The sequence below is a fragment of the Mustela putorius genome, unplaced genomic scaffold (genome assembly GCF_011764305.1).
Source record: "Mustela putorius furo isolate JIRA1106 unplaced genomic scaffold, ASM1176430v1.1 tig00537350_pilon_pilon_pilon, whole genome shotgun sequence".
NCBI lineage: Eukaryota > Metazoa > Chordata > Mammalia > Carnivora > Mustelidae > Mustela > Mustela putorius.
This window is the reverse complement of record NW_025422471.1, coordinates 21,656,182-21,676,933: the sequence shown is the minus strand read 5'-3', so window position 1 is coordinate 21,676,933 and position 20,752 is coordinate 21,656,182. Positions and strand designations below refer to the sequence as shown.

The 20,752-nt window shown below is 37.1% G+C and overlaps 1 protein-coding gene across 2 annotated transcripts in view; it reads left to right on the top strand.

The window, feature by feature from the left end:
- FAM151B (family with sequence similarity 151 member B) overlaps nucleotides 1-20,424 on the top strand; it is a 39,840-nt gene extending 19,416 nt beyond the window's left edge. Inside the window, exons 4-6 of one of the 2 annotated variants that reach the window (XM_045074499.1) lie at nucleotides 5,066-5,283; nucleotides 8,860-8,995; nucleotides 18,695-20,424. In XM_045074499.1, coding sequence (XP_044930434.1) covers nucleotides 5,066-5,283; nucleotides 8,860-8,995; nucleotides 18,695-18,722 — 382 coding nt within the window. In that variant the 3' untranslated portion in view covers nucleotides 18,723-20,424. Of the gene's footprint in view, nucleotides 1-5,065; nucleotides 5,284-8,859; nucleotides 8,996-14,518; nucleotides 15,048-18,694 lie in introns of those variants that run through there. The other variant, XM_045074498.1, reaches the window with a different exon arrangement.
- The last annotated feature ends 328 nt before the right edge of the window (nucleotides 20,425-20,752 follow it).

The following is a 20,752-nucleotide window of genomic DNA, read 5'->3' as shown; positions in this document are numbered from 1 at the left end:
CTCTTTCTAGAATTGCTGTTCTTCTTCTCTTCAATCTGCCGATGGATTTTCAGGTGTTTGCAATCTTTAGATAAGCTATCTAGCTGATCTCCTGCTAGCTGAAGTAGTCTCAGCCTGCTACTTCTCCACCATCTTGACCAATAAAATGTATTTTTAAAAAAGAAGTTCACTACACGGGAGCAGAGTGAAAGAGAGGCTGGAGGCTAGCTTCCTCTGGTTTTAATGAATAGTATCCTTTCTCACTAATAAATATGACCTAATAAATAGGGAAGTTATTACTTTTTCTCCTTATACTAGGAGGCCTGAAAGGAGTGAGTTGGAGAGTGTTGGAAGCATAGGCAGGTGGACTTGAATCCACTAAGAAAGATGGAAATGTGAGGAGAAGATACTGAATGTTCCCCTCTGACAGCCATCTCCCCAACTCTTAGCCTCCCACTGTAGTAGTCACTAAAACCTAATTTTCTCAGAAGCAAACTTAGGCTTTAAAGATTCAGAAGAGATTCAGAATTATAAGTAGTGTAGTAGTCCAGTAAAGTTCATATGTGTATTATTTTAAAAAGTAAAATTGATGGGGGTGCCTAGGTTGCTCAGTTGGTTAAGCTTCCAACTCTTCATTTCAGCTCAGGTCATGATCTCAGGGTCTTGGGATGGAGTCCTGCATTGGGCTCTGCTCTTAGCAAAGAGTCTACGTGAGGATTCTCTCTCTTCCTTTCCCTCTGCCCCTCACCCTGCTTGCTCTCTCTAAAGTAAATAAATATATCTTTAACAATAAGTAAAATTTGGGGCACCTGGTCGGCTCAGTGGGTTAAGCTGCTGCCTTCGGCTCAGGTCATGATCTTGGGGTCCTGGGATCGAGTCCCATGTCAGGCTCTCTGCTCAGCAGGGAGCCTGCTTCCCCCCCTCTCTCTGCCTGCCTCTCTGTCTACTTGTGATCTCTCTGTCAAATAAATAAATAAATAAATCTTTTTAAAAAATAAGTAAAATTTATGTAGGCTGATTAGAACCTTATTGTTTCAGAATCTATAGATGTCATAATAGATGTAGAAAAAAGAGTAAAACTGCTTTTTTATTTAAGTAGTAACTAAGAGGAGACCTGATAGCTCAGTTGGTTAAGTGTCTGCCTTTTAAATGGATGCATTCCTGGAAACCTATAAACTTCCAAGACTGAAACAGGAAGAAATTGACAACCTGAATAGATAAATATCTAGTAATGAGATTGAAGCAGTGATCAAAAACCTCCCCCAAAACAAGAGCCCAGGACCTGACGGATCCCCTGCGGAATACTACCAAACATTCAAAGAAGAAATAATACCTATTCTCCTGAAGCTGTTTAAAAAAATAGAAACAGAAGGAAAACTTCCAGAGTCTTTCTATGAAGCCAGCATTTTTTTTTAAAGATTTTATTTATTTATTTGACATAGAGAGATCACAAGTAGGCAGAGAGGCAGGCAGAGAGAGAGAGAGAGGGAAGCAGGCTCCCTGCCGAGCAGAGAGCCTGATGCGGGACTCGATCCCAGGACCCTGAGATCACGACCTGAGCCGAAGGCAGCGACTTAACCCACTGAGCCACCCAGGCGCCCTCTATGAAGCCAGCATTACCCTGATCCCCAAACCAGGCAAAGACCCCATCAGAAAGGAGAATTTCAGACCAATATCCCTGATGAATATGGATGCCAAGGTTCTCAAAAAGATCCTAGCTTATAGGATCCAACATTACATTCCACCATGACCAGGTGGGATTTATCCCTGGGATGCAAGGATGGTTCAACATTTGCAAATCAATAAATGTGATAGAACAAATCAATAAGAGAAGAGTGAAGAACCACATGGTCCTCTCAGTTGATGCAGAAAAAGCATTTGACAAAGTATAGCATCCATTCCTGATTAAAATTTCAAAGTATAGGGATCGAGGACCATTTCTCAACTTCATAAAATCTATTTATGAAAAACCCACAGCAAATATCATTCTCAATGGGGAAAAGCTGACAGCCTTCCCTTTGAGATCAGGAACACGACAAGGATGCCCACCCTTGCCACTGTTGTTCAACATCGTACTAAGAGTCCTAGCAACAGCAGTGAGAAAACAAAAAGAAATAAAAGGTATTCAAATTGACAAGAAGTCAAACTCTCTGTCTCCGAGATGACATAATACTTTATATGGAAAACCCATAGAACTCCACCCCCAAACTACTAGAACTCATACAGCAATTCAGTAATGTGGCAGGATTAAAAAATCAATGCTCAGAAATCAGTTGCTTTCTTATACACTAAAAATGAAAACCTAGAAAGGGAAATTAGAGAATAGATTGCATTTACTATAGCACCAAGAACCATAAGATACCTTGGAATAAACCTAACCAAAGAGGTAAAGGATCTGTATTGAGGAACTGCAGAACACTCATGAAAGAAATCGAAGAAGACACAAAAAGATGGAAAAGTATTCCATGCTCATGGATCAGAATAAACATTGTTAAAATGTCTATACTGCCCAGAGCAATCTATACTTTCAGTGCCATCCTGATCAAAATTTCACTGGCATTTTTCAAAGTGCTGGAATAAACAATCCTAAATTTTGTATGGAACTAAAAGGACCCCGAATTGCTAAGGAAATGTTGAAAAAGAAAAATGAAACTGGGGACATCATGTTGCCTGATTTCGAGCTTTACTACAAAGCTGTGATCAGCATGACAGCATGGTGCTGGCACAAAAACAGACACATAAACCAGTGGAACAGAACAGAGAGTCCAGATATGGACCTGCAACTCTGTGGTCAAATAATCTTCAACAAAGCAGGAGAAAATATCCAGTGGGAAAAAAAGACAGTCTATTCAATAAATGGTGCTGGGAAAATTGGACAGCTATGTATAGAAGAATGAAACTCGACTATTCTCTTACACCATACACAAAGATAAACTCAAATGGATAAAAGACCTTAATGTGAAGCAGGAATCTTTCAAAATCCTAGAGAAGAACATAGGCAGTAACCTCTTCATCATAGGCCACAGCAACTTCTTTCAAGACATGTCTCCAAAAGCAAAGGAAACAAAAGTAAAAATAAACTTCTGGATTTCATCAAGATAAAAAGCTTCTGCACAGCAAAGGAAAGAGTCAACAAAAGAGGCAACCCACAGAATGGGAGAAGATACTCACAAATGACACTACAGACAAGGTGATAGATCTTGGATATCTATAAAAAACTCCTCAAACTCAATACTCAAAAAACAGATAATCATATAAAAAAATTGGGAAGACATGAATAGACACTTCTCCAAAGAAGACATACAAATGGCCAACAGACACATGAAAAAAAATGTTCATCCTCATTAGCTATCAGGGAGATTCAAATCAGAACCACATTGAGACACAACCTTACACCAGTTAGAATGGCCAAAATTAACAAGACAGGAAACAACAAGTGTTGGAGAGGCTGTGGAGAAAGGGGAACCCTCTTACACTGTTGGTGGGAATGCAAGTTGGTGCAGCCACTTTGGAAAACAGTGTGGAGATTCCTTAAGAAATTAAAAATAGAGCTACTGTATGACCCTGCAATTGCACTACTGGATATTTACCCCCAAGATACAGATGTCTTGAAAAGAACAGCCATATGTACCCCAATGTTCATAGCAGCAGTGGCCACAATAGCCAAAATGTGGAAAGAGCCAAGATGCCCTTCAATAGACAAATGGATAAAGAAGATATGGGCCATATATACAATGGAATATTACACCTCCATCAGAAAGAATAAATACCCAGCTTTTGTATCAACATCGATGAGACTGGAGGAGATTATGCTGAGTGAAATAAGCCAAGAAGAGAAATTATCATATGGTTTCACTTACTTGTGGAGCATAAGGAATATCATGGAGGACATTAGGAGAAGGAAAGGAAAAGTGAATTGGGGGAAATCGGAGGGGGAGTTGAAACATGAGAGACTGTGGACTCTGAGAAGCAAACTGAGTGTTTTGGAAGGGAGAAGGTGGGGGATGGGTGAGCCTGGTGGTATTAAGGAGGGCACATATTGCATGGAGCACTGGGTGTGGTGCATAAACAATAAATCTTGGAACACTGAAAAAATAAAATGAGAAAAAAAAATTGTCTGCCTTCCGCTCAGGTCATGATCCCAGGGCCCCTGCCCTGCTCAATAGAGAGTCCGCTTATCCCTCTCCCTCTGCCTGCCACTCCCCTTGCTTGTGCTCTCTCCCTCTCCCTGCCCAGTGAATAAATAAAATCTTTTAAAAAATAAATATAGTAACTAAAATATGGTTGTCTCTAGATTCCAGAAAAGATGTTTATGAAGTGAAAATGAAATTTATAAAAATTTTAAGAGGATGTTATAATTTTATACTTTGCAATCAGTTTTAGAAACATGTTTATGCATCCAAACTTAAAAGATTACATGAAAGAATTGAGGTTCTTTTCTCTGAGGTTATGAGCCCGTAGAGAGACAGTGCCTAGGTATACTGTAGGTATTTTCATAAATGTGAATTTAGGTTATGAGTATATCTAATTTTTAAGTCTTATGTATACATTCTCTGAAGACTGAGTATTTATGTCTTTTTTTTTTTAAGATTTTATTTATTTATTTGACAGAGAGAGATTACAAGTAGGCAGAGAGAGAGAGAGAGAGGGAAGCAGGCTCCCTGCCGAGCAGAGAGCCCGATGCGGGACTCGATCCCAGGACCCTGAGATCATGACCTGAGCCGAAGGCAGCGGCTTAACCCACTGAGCCACCCAGGCGCCCTTTATGTCTTTTCTTAAATTATTTTATACTGAGTGTTCCTAATACAGTTTTGAAACTTCAGTCTTTCTACAAATAGTGGCATTCTTCATGTGTTTTTAGAACCCTTAAGGTATCCTAATGAATAATAAGTATAAGTCAACAATTTGAGATATGGCATATGTTAACTTCTCCTCTGGTGTTAATGTGATCTTTGATTTTATTTAGTTCAGGCATTATCGTATTACAATTTTGTTAGGAAGTTGAAGACATTGAAACCACTAGTCTAAAAGACCTTTCTACTTTTACTTTAGGAATGTATCTCATTGACAACAACTATGTTTTTAGTCTGGCAGCTGTGGAACCATCCATGATGCTCCTGGAAAATGTGAAGAGGCATCTGAAACGTCCTGTGTGGATTAATGCTGATATTCTTCCTGGTCCAAATGGAAATAGCAGGGTAGTAGATGCAAAACCTTTTATAGACACGGTGACATCCTTCTTTCCAGATGTGACATTTTCTCTGGGTTGGACAACAGGATGGCATCCTGAGAAAGTCAATGAAGGTAATAATTTTAAAAATGTATTTCTTATCGGTCAAATTAAAATATCAAAATACAAAAATAACATGTTTAAATACAAAATCAAACTCTTATTCCAAAATCTAAGAGCCTAATGGAGATAAAGCTCTGGCCCTAAGGCATCTGTATGCCTCTACTTTCTTTTCTTTCAGATAGACTGCATTTGTTGGTGACATTGTATCACCAAGCTTGGATGGGAAATTTGCATAGTCTAGATTAACCAAAATTGCCTCTACAAAATTTAAGCGAATCCTGAATTGGTCTCTTTGAACTTGCAAATCACTCTATACTCTTTTTTCTTTTGTTTTCTTTTCTTTTTTACCTTGGAGCAAACTTCCTACATCAGATGAACGATAAAGAACTACTCCAGTATGTGAGGCCAGAAGGAGGGGGAGTGTTGTTGAAGAGCCCAGCTTCTACTCCATGGACATTCAAAAGGGCTCCACAGTGTTTGCTGGTTTCATCTATTTGTCTGGACAGGGGAGTGGGAGGCCATGAGACTCTCCTCTAGGCTGGATCCCTTCTTCCCTTTTATCTGTTCACTTCAGGATGGACCTGAATCTCAGCTTTTTTCCCCCCAGTTGAAACTGATAATGCTGTTTGGGTTCATCTTTCTATTTTTTCATACATCCTTAGGCAGTGATTTACAGGTAAACAGCTCGAAAGCCATCAGATGCTCTGGCGCTCCTGTCCACATGGTAAAAATAAATGAAGAAGGTATTTAGAGCCTATGGAGATGTTAGTCTTTACCCTGTGTTCAGGGAATTCACCTTTTATTTATTTTCAGTTACTGGTTTTTTTTAAGCTTTTACATATTCATTTGACACAGAGAGAGAGAGCATAAGCAGTGGGGAGAGCCAGAGGGAGAAGCAGGATCCCCACTGAGCAGAGGGCTGACGTGGGGCTGGATTCCAGGACCCTGGGATCATGACTGAGCTGAAGGCAAAGGCCCAACCAACTGAGCTACTCCTGCAATTATTGTATTTAGATGTTAACTTTTTAGTCCAACATAAGATCAGAGTAACTGATCTAGTTACTGCTAGAGGCACTCCTGCAATTATTGTATTTAGATGTTAACTTTTTAGTCCAACATAAGATCAGAGTAACTGACCTAGTTACTGCTATCTGTCACTGCTATCTAGTGAGTAGTGACATTTAGGTTCTAACCCTCTGGACCAACAATTGATGTGATTGAGACAAAGAATAATATGCTTATCATAATTCTAATTTTTTAAGCATTTTAATTTTAATTAGCTTCATTAAAGAATATTGCTTGTAATTCAAAGTGTTCAAAGAAAGTAAATGAGAAATAGTTTATTAACTTCCTTACTGATTCTAAACTCCTTTTGTCACTGTTTAGTATAATTCTGGCTTAACCTTAGGTTTTAACTAATTAGACTATATCTGGATTTTGAAGTCATTTTGGTGTTGAATGTGTCCAGTCTGCTTGTCTCCCATCGGCCTCTTGTTATTACCAACATATGCTTTATACTTCCTTACTTTTTTATTTCTTATAAATAAATATTTATTTATTTTAGAGAGAGAGCAAAAGAGAGGGAGTGCTTTTGAGTGAGGGGTGGGGCAGAGGAAGAGGGAGAGAGAGAATCCCAAGCAGACTGCACAGTGAGCTGGAGCCAGATCTCATAACCCCGAGATTGTGACCCAAGCAGAAATCAAGAGTCAGATGCCCGACCGACTGAGCTACCCAGGCACCCCATGTTTCACAGATTTAGAAAAGAGTTTATAAATTTATAGTCATGCAAATGTAGCTTCTGTTAGCAATCCCTTTTACTAATTACAAAGATTTTCAGATTTTTAAGGAAAGCAGAACATTGCCCTTCTTTTATGAGGAATTTAGCTGCAAAACTAACATATTCACATAAGCTTTCTGTAAAACATTCCTTTATTTACCAGTACTTTTTATAGGCTGTTTTTGATAGAGGCTGTTATTTATTTATTTATTTATTTATTTATTCTGTTGGGGAGGGACAGAGGGACAGGGAGATAGGAGTCTCAAGCAGACTCCACACTGAGTGTAGAGCCCAACATGGGGCTCAGTCCTACAACCCTGAGATAACCACCTGAGCAGAAACTAAGAATTGGGCATTTTAGCCCCTGCATCGTGCAGGTGCTCCATAGAGGCTATTATTTTGAAAAAAAAAATTGTTTTTAAGAGACAGAGAGAGAAGATGGGGAGAGAGGCAGAAGGAAAGGGAGAGAAAGAATTATAAGCAGGCTCTACACCCAGTGCAGAGCCTGACAAGGGACTCAGTCTCACAGCCCTGAGATCATGACCTGAGCTGAAGTCCAGAGTTGGTCGCTCAACTGAATGAGCTACCCAGGTGCACCCCAAAATTTTCCCAAAGCTTTTATAAATAAACAAGTGTGTTTTCCACAATCTCTTAACATGATTTAAACCCATATATAAAAGTCATTTTGGGAATGCCTGGTGGCTTATTCAGTTAAGCATCCAACTCTTGATTTTGGCTCAGGACATCATCTCAGTGACATGGGGTTGAGCCTCATATCAGGCTCCACGCTAAAAGCATGGTCTGCTTGGGATTCTCTCTCTCTCCCTCTAACCCTCCCCCACTTGCATACATGCTTGCTCCCTAAATAAAATTATTTTTAAAAAATGAAAGTCATTTTCTACTATTTCTGCTTTAGGTAAAATGTAAGTAGTTTGGACTAGCCAAAAAATAATCATGAAGATAATTGTTTCTTAAATGTCTACTTCCTAGCAGGCATCTTTCTGTTGGAAAAAAATACTTAAGTAACAAACACAATGGAAAATCTAAGTTTATGTATGTACCTTTTAAAAAAGATTATATTTATTTATTTGAGAGAGAGAGAAAGAGCAAGCATGAGCAGGGGGAGGGGCAGAGAGACAAGCAGACTCCCCACTGAGTACAAACCCCGACATGCTTGAGTCCAGGACCTCAGCTGAAGGCAGATGCCTAGCCAAATGAGCCACCCAGACACCCCCAGAAAATCTAAGTTTATAGAGAATATTAGTGAGGGAGATAAGGTCGCCAGGGTGGCTCAGTTGGTTGGGCCTCTGTCTTTAGCTCAGATCATGATCCCAGTGTCCTGGGATCGAGCCCTTCATCCAACTCCCTGCTCAGCAGGGAGTCAGCTTCCCCCTCCTGCTGCTCTTGTGCTCTCACTCACTCTCTCCCTTTCAAAGAAATAAAATCTTTAAAAAGAAAATGAGGCAGATATACCTAAGGTAAGAGCCTTAGAATCTTTAAGATAAATATAGTATAAAAGTTCGAGGTTTTTGTCCTTGAGAGATTAGTAAACCTTTTTAATATTTTAATGTTTTATTAAATTTGCTCTTAAGTCACTTGTGGCATGATTGTAGACTTGATTTTTTGTCTCTATTTTCCATTCAAAATATTTTCATGTAATAAGTGGTAATTTAATTCACTCTGAATCCGAATAGAGCTTTTTATAAAATACCTATGAATTACCTACTCATATGTAATTTAATTTAGTTTTTTATTTAACTGACTTTTAGGATTTCAGTTATAAAAATTGAATTTCTTTCTTTCATTTCAGGTTACAGTTGGACAATGGTAAAAGAAATGGAGTATATATGTAAGGAGCTAAATCAGCCTGTAACATTTCCTGTCAGAGCAGCTTTAGTCAGGCAGTCTTGTTCTCAGTTACTTTGGCTGTTAAAGAAATCAAACAGGTATGTGTAAGTTTAACAAAATAGCATATGCGTGTGAGATGTGTGAGAAAGAGACAGAGGATGAAAACTGATTATGGAAAGACAGTGCGTGGGGATGCCAGGGTGGCTCAGTAGGTTAAGCGTCTGCCTTTGGCTCACGTCGTGTTCCCAGAGTTGTGGAATCGAGCCCCACATTAGGCTTCCCTCTGCCTCTGCTCCTTCCCCAACTCATACATGCACACTCTCTCTCTTAAAAATAAATGAATAAAATCATAAAAAAAGACAGTGTGTGTGAGAAAAAGATGGAGACAGAGAATGAACACTGATTGTGTAAGTGAACAGATCCCCTCACTTGAAAGAAGCTCCTGATTAATCTTCACTTACATAACATCATGTCTTTCACCTCCATTCCTCACAAAAGTTTCTGAACACAGGAGGTGCCCAGTAAATGTCCTTTTTCTATTATGTTATACACTCTCAAAAAGTTTTAAGTCGATAAAATAGTTTCTCTTTGAATTCTCTTAATTTCAGAAGTTCTTTCCATATAAAAATTTTATTATTTTAATATATAATAAAAATTAGTTGATCCACCTATTAAATATCAAAAGAGATTATAAATGTACAGATATTGAAACAATTTTGATACTGTCTTTTTAATATACTAGTCAGTAGAACAAAGAAAATCCAGAAATAAACCCAAATCTATCATGGAAATTAGTTTAGGGAAAACTAGCATTTCAAATCATTGGTGCAAAAGTTCAGTATGGTATGTGAGAATAGGCCAACTGTGCAGAAAAAAACAAAACAAAACTGGCACCTTTCATTCATCTTTCTTCCAAAATGAATTCCAGGTGAATTAAAGACTTGAAAATCAAGCATTAAATACACAAAGAAAAAATATATTATCTGTAGTTTCAGAGTGGAGAAGACCTTTCTTAGTACGGCACAAAATTTAGAAGCTTTTGTCGCTGCAAAGTTACCAGAGAAAGAGGTCTAATATTAAAAAAAAAATTTTTTTTTTTCTTGAGCTCAAATTAAGATAGCTACCTCAGAAATGCAGGGAAAAAAGTGTTCCAGAGAATGAATGGGTTTATAGGATTATATACTATTTTAATCTTCTAAAATAAATAAAATAATACATTTAATAATATATTTATAATAAAAATTTATATTTTATAATAATATAATAAATTTATATATTATGTATGATATAATACTGCTACTATACTATACTATAATATAATAAATAATACCCGTTATGTAGGTAAGTTTTGTTAAGAGCAATTTCTGTTAATAGCTCTCTTCCTGGTACAAGTTGGCTGTTGAGGAGGAGGTAAAGAGATTTTCCTGTATCTGCTGGGGTTTTGTTTGTTTTTTAACTCAAAACAATGTGCCATCTTGGGGTGGCCTGCTCTTGGCTCCCATATTTCTATGTCTTTATTTTCTTATTTTCTTTATTTGAGCTTTCCATCTTGTTTCTTGATTAAACTAGATGCACAATAAACTAGAGAAGGCAATATCCTAAGGAAAGCAAGAGCATCAAGATAGGAGTCTTCTGGGTCCTTGACATGTGGAGGCACAAAATCAGCCCTGAATTATTTGTGCTTTCCCAGCTATGTGAGAAATAGAGCTAGGCTTATTTAAGCTATTTTTAATTTAGGTTTCTATTATAACAGCCGAACTATATTCTCATACAATACATGAGCTCATACAAATACCTATATATGAAGCCCTTAAGAAAATCTACAAAGTAAAATAAGATGTTTTCTGATTACAATACAGTAAACCCCGAAACTATAATAAACCCAAAATAAAAAAATAACTCTACTACCTAGATGCCTAAAAAATTTCTCTTAAAACAGCTTTTGAGGAAAAACTTACAATTGAGTGATACTTACAAATTGACAATAATGAAAACCTACACAAAAGAAACAATGGGACACTGCTAAAGCAATGGTCAGAGAAAAAAGAAAAGTCTTAAATACTTGCGTTAATAAATTATAAAAATGAAAGTAGAGCATCCAACTCAATAAATTATGAAGCTATATAAAACATAATTTTAAAAGATAAAAGACAGAAATTAGTGAATCATTAATCAAAAACATGAATAAATCTAAGAGCTGGTTTCTAAAAAGAAATAAGTCCATTATCTAGGTTTTATTTTTTAAAGATTTATTTATTTATTTATTTGACAGAGAAAGATCACAAGTAGACAGAGAGGCAGGCAGAGAGAGAGAGAGAGAGGAGGAGGAGGAAACAGGCTCCCTGCTGAGCAGAGAGCCTGATGCGGAACTCTATCCCAGGACCCTGAGATCATGACCCAAGCCAAAGGCAGAAGCCCAACCCACTGAGTCACCCAAGCGCCCCCCCCTTTTTAAAATTTCAATGTTTTTTAAATTTATCTGACAGAGAGAGCAAGAGCACAAGCAAGGAGAGCGGCAGAGGGAGGGAGAAGCAGACTCCTCTCTGAGCAGGGAGCCGATGCAGGGCTTGATTCCAGGGTCTTGATATCATGACCTGAGCTGAAGGCAGACGCTTAACTGACTGAGCCACCCAGGCACCCCTCTAAGTAAAATATTTTATCTGTTGCTTAAATTTTGAATTTTGAGTTACTACAGGAATAGTCTGATACCCACAACTATGGCTTTTCCGTGTTCACTCTTTCCTTATCTTCATAGCTTCTTGGGACCAAACCTAATTGAAGAAAGCTTCCACTTGTAGCTCAGGGATGCCATTCCCACTGTTGCAAAATGTTTAGGTGGAATGTGCCCCTCATCTAGCAATGTCTTTGGTAGGCTTTCTCTATCATCTACAGACATGGGCAGATTCTCTTCACCTCTTTACATACAGTTGATTAAGTATTTGCCTTCCGCTTCAGTCAGATCTTGGATCCTGGGATCAATCCCTGAATCAGGCTTCCTGATCGGCTGAGAGTCTACTTCTCCCTCTTCCCCTCCCCCACTTGGTGTAGATGTGCTTGCTCTCTCTGTCTCTCTCCATCTCCCAAATAGATGAAGTCTTAAAAAAAAAAAAAGGATAAAAAAAAAGGAAGCAAGACCAAAAAAATATTATGCATCATATGATTCCATTTATATAAAATTAGGTAACAGGCAAAAATTAAACTGTACTAGTTAGGGATGGCTATATAGGTAGTAAATAAAAGTAAGAATATGACTACCACAAAGGTCAAGGTTGTGAGCAGTCCAGGGTAGAGGAAATGTTGTGATTACAGAGTGACATATGGGTACTTCCCAGTGTACTGGAGGTTCTCTACTTCTTGATTTGTGTTTTGGTTAACTAGAGTTCATTTTATAATAATTCATTGAAATGCATCTTTATGTATTATGTATTTTTCCTATATAATTTCATTTAAAAAAGGGCTTAAAAATGAAACCTGAGAATCGATTTGAATAAATACAATTTAGGTACCCTGAGGTAATTTTTTTTCCTATTTCACTTTAAATATAATAGAGAGAGAGTTAAAAGAGGCAGAGTAAGACTGGAGAGCTCCTTTTTTTAGCCTGAGTTTATCTGTTTATCATAAGGTTAGTCACAATTGTGTTCAAATAAAATAATAAAGATGCCATTTTAGCAAAAAAAAAAAAATACAGGGTTTTTTTTAGTATTTTTGTTTTATTGAGAAATAAATGAAATTACATCACTGTATAAGTCTTTTTCTAAGATTTATTTATTTATTTGAGAGAAAGAGTGACTCGGCGGGGAGGGATAGAGGGAAAGGGAGAAAGAGTCCTAAGAAGTCTCTGTGCTGAGCGTGGAGCCCAACTTGAGGCTTGATTCCATGATCAAATAAAACATTAAAAAAAAAAAAAAAAGAGTGGTGAGAGTAGGCACTCTAGTCTTGTTCCTGATCTTAGAGGAAGAGCTTTTATCCTATCATTATGGAGTATGTTGTTAGCTGTAGACTTGTCATAAATGGCCTTTATTGTTAAGATATGTTCCTTCTGAGCCTAATTTATTGAATTTTTTCATGAGTGGATGTTGAATTTTGTCAGATGCTTTTTCTGCACCTACTAATATGATCATATGATTCTATTCTTTCATTCTATTAAATGTGATGTATAACATTGATTTGTTTGTGTTGAACTATCTTCGCATCACAGGGATAAATCGCACTTGATCATGGTGAATGATTCTTTTATTGTGCTGCACAGTTTGGTAGTATTTAATTGAGAATTTTTTCATCTATATTCATCAGGGATATTGACTTAACAGTTTTCTTTACTAATAGTGTCCTTCTCTGGATTCGGTATCAAGATAATGCTGGTCTTGTAAAATAAATTTGGGATTGTTTCTTGCTCTTCAGTTATTTGGAAGAGTTGGAGAAGAATAGGTGTTAATTCTTTACGTTTGGAAATATTCACCAAAAGCCACCTGGTTCTGGGCTTTTCTTCATTGGGAGATTTTTTAATTATTGATTCAATTTGTTTACTAGTAGTTAATCTATCCAGATTTTTAAATTGTTTCTGATTCAGTCTTTGTAAGTAGTAAAAATATAGATCTTAAAGAAATTCTTATTTGTGTGTGTGTCTGTGTGTGTCCTCACCTGTAGCTTAAAATTTGCTCCTGTGCAGCAAACCAAATGCTGCTGTGGAATAAAATTCCACATAAAATTCAAAGTGCATCTCTAGAATGGTATCACAATCCTTAAGGACAGGAATATGCAAACATAGCAAGAACACATACCGTGGTTAGACTTTCTGAGTAGTAGTTGAAGAAGGACTTTGGAGATTTTTTTCCTGCATTCTGAAATGTTTATGGGGAAAATAAGTGCGGAACTACTTAGGAGCTTTGCATTTTCTTAGACTCTGATGCAATAGTTTTGTAATAGAAGTAATGTCTACTGGAAGAAATGAAAATATATAATTTAAATAACTTTAAAATCCTGAGTATATTCTTAACATCCATGATAAATCTGCATATATTATTATTGTTTTCTTTAACGCCCAGAAATGGATCTAAATTTATTCTGTTTGGCATCCTTAGTGACATCCCTTGGCAGTCTTATATCTCCCCCAGAAGGGAGAGTGGGGCCACATGTAAGTGAATATGAATGTTGGTAATGTCAGTGATTTTTGTATCTCTTCATAGTCCCTTACAGTCATGCCTTTGACTCTACCCAGACTACTGAAAAAAAAAACCCAAATTAGAGCTGTAGGTTTTGTGTAGGGAACAAATTCCTTATTCAGCATTATAATCTCTTCAGTTTTTTTGTCCAAAATTTGGCCCATTTTCAGGGTTACCAGTCTGGATTTCCAAAGCCATTTCACAATCCTATAATTCAGATATAGCAGTTACCTAATTTAGATGATGGCAATGTGAATTTTTTTCTCTCTAGTTCTTTTGATGTTTATGAAGGAATGAAACAGGAACTATATGTTCCAGCACTGCTAATTAATTTTTTTGTCTGTGTGAATTTGGGTTAAAGATAAATGAGAGTAACTATTTTTAGGCTTATTGGAATTCCTCATCACTGTTTCTTATCTTTTACTTTTCACTATAAAATTCTGTTTTATTTTAACACAGGTACAGCCTGACTATTTGGACTGGAAAAAATGATAACTATTCCATTGAAGATTTGCTTTGCATTAGAGACCATTTTGACAAAAAACAAGTTTTCTATGATATCTTGGAACCACAAAACCATGAATTTAAACAAGCCATTGGAGTCAAAGTTAATCTCTAAGAAGATTCTTCTAAATTATTTCATGTTTTGGTTTCATAACCCTCTGCTTTGGTCTGAATTAATTACCATATAAATTGTGATGATGATATGCTCTAATTCATCTAATCAAAAAACACTTAGTGCTTATTTTATTAGGCTTATATCCTTATGATACTGTATGTATTTAAAAGATTTGGAAAGAAAAGATTTCAGTGGGCCTGGTCTAATAATAATTTAGGACACTTATGTTTTAAACCCCTTTATAAAATGTAATTTTGATATATTGAAGGTAATTGAAAGAATTTACATGTCATAACCTATAATCATATTCCATGCGATACAGGTATAAATCACATTTTGGTTGTCCTTGCATTACAGAGATTCTACTAATTTATGGTACCTTCTTTCTTTTTTCCTGAAAAACTGATTATTTCCAAGACTAAGGAAGAGTAAGAGGGCTTTAAAAATGTTCTAATTTTCACAGAGGTGAGCAGCTTTGTCGTAACAGAATAAAATCCATTTACTGAAAACAATATAGATTAAATTAGATGGATCTAGAATTTCCATATTGTTGAGAGCATGCTGACAACTATATATGTTTTTTTATATTCTTTGTTTCAATTGTAGTATTTTATCTGTAGTAAGTACAATACTACTGAAGAGCAGAATTTTAATCCTAGTAACATAACATTTGATTTTCAAGTTTATCACCAGGACACCTTAGTTCAGGCCCTTGTTTTACTGCGAGAATTTTAAAAAGTTCTTCATGACTTCATTGTTCACATTCTACTCAGAAATATGCTGAGTATTTCTGCTGAAGAAAACTTTTGTAAGCACCTCTTGCCAGATCAGAAAGCTCCAAGGGTCTCTTAAATGTCACTTTATTAAGTTTAACTCTTTCAAGATCTTTCATAATGTAGTCCACTCTAAACATTACTTCAGTGACCTTCAGCATGGTCATCATTTCAAAAATGCCTGCAATAACAATGGCCTCCAGATCTTACTTTAACAGTTAATTTTAACTATTTGATATTATTCACTAATTATGTCATACATGTTAGTTTTATCTGCTCAGCTAGGTTATATAAAGTCCTTCAGGGTAAGTGAACGTTCTTAACTGTCCTTTATGGTGTGTGCCATAATATTAAGCAAGGTACTCAGAAAAACACGTTACTTCTTTCATTATTGAAAAGAAACTTACCAATGAATGTCCTAAGATACATAATTTGTCTTTGTTTATCAACTTTTTCTCCCAGAGAATAGTAGTGTATAGAGAAAAGAGCTTGGGTTTTGAATTCAGATAAACCTCCCTTTCAACCCCACTTCTTAACCTTCCTAGCTATAGATTTTGGGAAATATTTAACCCCACTGAGTCTTGGCTTCCTTACCTAAAAAATGGAGGGAAAATGAGGATTCTTTTGAAGAGTTGTTACGAAGATTGAGATTCACGGAATAGAGGCATCTAGCTCAATGCTTAATACACAGAAGGTACTCAACAAAGTCAGTTCCCTTCTTCTAGACCTGTCATGTGATCATGTCCATTGTAGATAGAGAAGTAAGGGGTGTAACATGAAACACTATAGACATATATTTAAAAAAGACAATTATATTTCCACTTAAAATTTTAGCTCCACTAAATGCAGTGCTATTTATCAAATAACACCTAAAACTTCACTTTCTATGGTTGTTTGCCAAAAGGAAAAATGCAATTTTATAATTATAAAATTTTAACAATAGCAACAAAGAATAACTCTTAAAATTATAGTAAAAATTAATGTTTACTTTATGAATTTTCTAAAATTACCACTCTTTATATTATAGAGTTGAATTTATGAATAAACTGCCTTTTAATGAAGTTTTAAATAAAACTAATTTGTCCAGAAGATTACTTTTGCTACCTGATTGTCTGGCCCTTGATAATACACACACACATATATATTTGTGTGTATGTATGTATGTATATACACACACACACACACACATATATTTTAGAGGGAGGTAGAGGTGCAGAAGGAGAGGAAGAGAGAGAGACTTCTTTTTTTTAAGATTTTATTTATTTATTTGACAGAGATCACAAGTAGGAAGAGAAGCAGGCAGAGAGGAGGAAGCAGGCTCCCTGCTGAGCATAGTGCCTGATGCGGGGCTCGATATCAAGACCCTGGGATGGGGCGCCTGGGTGGCTCAGTGGGTTAAGCCGCTGCCTTCGGCTCAGGTCATGATCTCAGGGTCCTGGGATCGAGTCCCGCATCGGGCTCTCTGCTCAGCAGGGAGCCTGCTTCCTCCTCTCTCTCTGCCTGCCTCTCTGCCTACTTGTGATCTCTGTCTGTCAAATAAATAAATAAAAAAAAAAAAAAAAAAAAAAGACCCTGGGATCATAACCTGAGCTCAAGGCAGAGGCTTTAACCCACTGAGCCACCCAGGCACCCCAAGAGAGAGACTTTTAAGCAGGCTGTATGCCTAGTGTGGAGCCAGACACAGGGCTCAATCTCATGACCGTGAAATCACAAACTGAGATGAAATCAAGAGTCAAATGCTTAGCCAACTGAGTCATCCAGGGAACACATGACCCTTGATAATATTTTTTAAAATACTAATCTTTAGGAAAAATGCTTTTATATTAAGAAATTTATCAGCTGATTATTACTTAGGTTAAGATTTAAAGGTGTATTTTAAATCATTCTTGGGTTGGGGCGCCTGGGTGGCTCAGTGGGTTAAGGCCTCTGCCTTTGGCTCGGGTCATGATTCCAGGATCCTGGGATCGAGCCCCACATCGGGCTCTCTGCTCTGTGGGGAGCCTGCTTCCCCCTCCCCTCTCTGTCTGCCTCTCTGCCTACTTGTGATCTCTGTCTGTCAAATGAATAAATAAAAACTTTAAAAAAAGTCATTCTTGGGAACAAAAATATATAAGGGAATTGTAAAATATATTCTAATGAAAAATAAATTTTTAATGAATAATCACATGGAAAAAAATAACTGATCTCTACTTCACAGCATATGCAAATGATAATTGGAGTTGGATCTTGGGCCCAAATGTGAAAGATAAAACTAAAGCATTTAGAAGAGGGATGCCTGGGTGGCTCGGTCATTAAACATCTGCCTTTAGCTCAGCAGGAAGCCTGCTTCTCCCTCTTCCACTCCCCCTGCTTGTGTTTCCTCTTGCTCTGTGTCTCTCTCTGTCAAATAAATGAATAAAGTCTTAAAACAACAACAACAACAAAACCCAACATTAAATCATTTAGAAGAAAATACAGGAGAATATTTTCATGACTTGAGAGTAGGCAATAATTTCTTTTTTAAATTTCAGCTTTATAGGAGTATAATTGACATATGAAAGTGTAAGGTGTTTCCAATTTTTCCCTATTTCCATACCCAAGGCAATGATTAAAAAAAAAAAAATTGGGGAGGGGGTGTGCTGTGGGAAGAAGTGCAGAGGAGAGGGAAAGAGAGAATCTTAAGCAGGCTCCACATCTGGTGTGGAGCTCAATCCAGGACTCTGGATCTCACAACCCTGAAATCATGACATGAGCCAAAATCAAGAGTCTGATGGTTAACCAACTGAGCCACCCAGGTGCCCTGGCAATGATTTCCTATAACAGAACACTAATCATAAAAGAAAAAAATTGATTAATGGGTTTTATCAAAATTCAACTCCTCTCATCAAAAGACACCATTAACACATATTTGACAAAGGGTTCATACTCAGAATCTATGGAGAACTCCTATAAATTGATTTTTGAAAAGAAGCTAAATAACCCAGACAAAAATAGGCAAAAAAACAGATACTTCATAACTTGGTTAATAAATAATAATGATATAAAGGTCTTAATGTGTAAGAATGCAATACAATAGTATATAAACACTGAGAATCTACATTTATTAATATGAAAAGGTGTTATATTGCAGGCAGCAAAACAAATATCTGGTATCATACTATTTATGTAAAATTATATGTCTTTATGTGCATTTGTATACATAGAAAAATATTTGGGAAGAAGTTCCCAGACACAAAATAAGTATAACCTATTTTTCCCCTCCAGGTTCTCAAGTCTAATGTATTGGTGTTGAAAACTCATAGCATCCAAGGGCTATTTCCCATGCCTGGCAGAGTAATCCTGGTCCTAGAAGAGACTTTGGTACGAGATCCAATTTTTCAAAAAATCAGCTTTATAAAGTACAGTAGTTTATGGCCCTATAAAATTGATGTAACTATATTTAGTCAGATATGTACTCATCTATCAAGGAGGGAAATTGCTAAAAATTATTCAGAACAGATTGTTTATTTGCTTGTTTGTTGGAGTTAGGGTCTTAGATTTTTTTCCTTCTAATTATAAAAAATAATTTCCTAGTAAATATATAAAAAATGCCCTATCTTTGTCCTTGAAATTTAAGATATGAGCTTGCCTAGTAGGAGCCTATATTCTGCTAATAATCATAAATTCATGAATCAAGGCAAGGAAAATAGTTGAATGATAGAAGGATGAAGACAGTATTCCAAAAAACTGTTTTTATCTAGAATATGGGAGTATAATGAATGAGTGAAACCATGAAGTTCTGATAACCACTTGGAAGAAGGGGGGCAGGATCGAGGAGTTCTTGGGACTTTAGCAGCAGGAGCTCAGGGTCTTTGTTCTAGTGTCTAGTGTTCCCCATCGGTGTCATTCTTTTACTCATGACTGTGACTGCTCCTCTCTCTTCTTTGTACCTACCATCCAGGGACTGTCATTTGTCTAGTCATTTGTGTCTTCAGGGCTCACTGGGGCATACTGCAGGAGGGAAGGGGACAGGCACTTAATGGATGTCTGATGTGCCGAGGCTGATAATTCAGATAATTCAGAAATGATTTCTATCAGAAGGATCTTACAGTCTAGGTGGGGGAGAGAGACCCATAAACAGTAAGTTGGATATTTGCCATAACCCCCGTGATGGAGCTATACACCAGGTTGCAGTGACAGCATTTTGCTCAGATTAAGAGAAAACATGTAAGTTGTGTCTTGAGTGATGAGTAAGATTCACCTGGTAGACCAAGAGGAGGAAGGGCCTTTCAGACAGATATATAAGAGCAAAGGAACTCTAATTGGGAAAGAGACTGATCGGTTTAAAAAGTATATGAAGGCACCATGCTGAGGCTGGGCATTTATGCAGAGACCAGATTGATTTTCTCAGCCAAGCAGTTTGCTTCTTTTCTTGTAGGTCATAGGAATCATTGCACCATTTTAAGTAGGGGAGCCTTATTATCAGTATGAGTTAGAAATGTGTTTACAATGCATGAGAAGAAGATTTGGAATTCTAGAAGTGAAAGATGAAACCCTGAGGTAAGGTGATAGCAAAAGGGAATGGAAATGCTCAAGAGGCAGAGGAAAGAGGTTATGAAGGAAGAATTTTTAAGACTTTTTAAACCAGTAGAATGGAGAGTATGGGAGAGAGGCAGGAGTCTACCATATGTGTTTTTCACTTGGGTAACAAAGGGTCAGGTGCTGTTACTAACCCAAACAGAATAGAAAGAGGCCAAGTGAAGCTATATTTTTCAGTGATTTGTTGATATTCCTCCTTTATACCAACTTGGAAAGAAAACTCAAAATCCCATCTGCCTGCCCCTTAACTCACTTACCTCTTACTCTAACTTTAGGAAGGATGCTCTTCTTTATTTAATTCGACCAGTTTCTTAAAGACCCTCTCCCCCAAGTAATTGCTACTTTACTATGTATTTTTTTAAGGATTTTATTTTTTTATTTGACAGACAGAGATCACAAGCAGGCAGAGAGGCAGGCAGAGAGAGAGAGAGAGAGGGAGGAAGGAGAAAGCAGGCTCCCCACCGAGCAGAGAGCAGAGAGCCCAATGCGGGGCTTGATCCCAGGACCCTGAGATCATGACCCGAGCTGAAGGCAGAGGCTTTAACCCACTGAGCCACCCAGGAGCCCCTTTACTATGTATTTTAATTGTTCCATAATTTTAAATAAGCTATTTTTGTAGTCCCACCACCAGTGAGGAGAGAAAACAGTCAGGACTTGAAAGGGGCTCACTTGGCCTTCTACCCTCTAGGGAGGTTCTTGTTTCTGTGTTTCTACCCAGTAAGGGGACCAGTCTGACTAAATCTG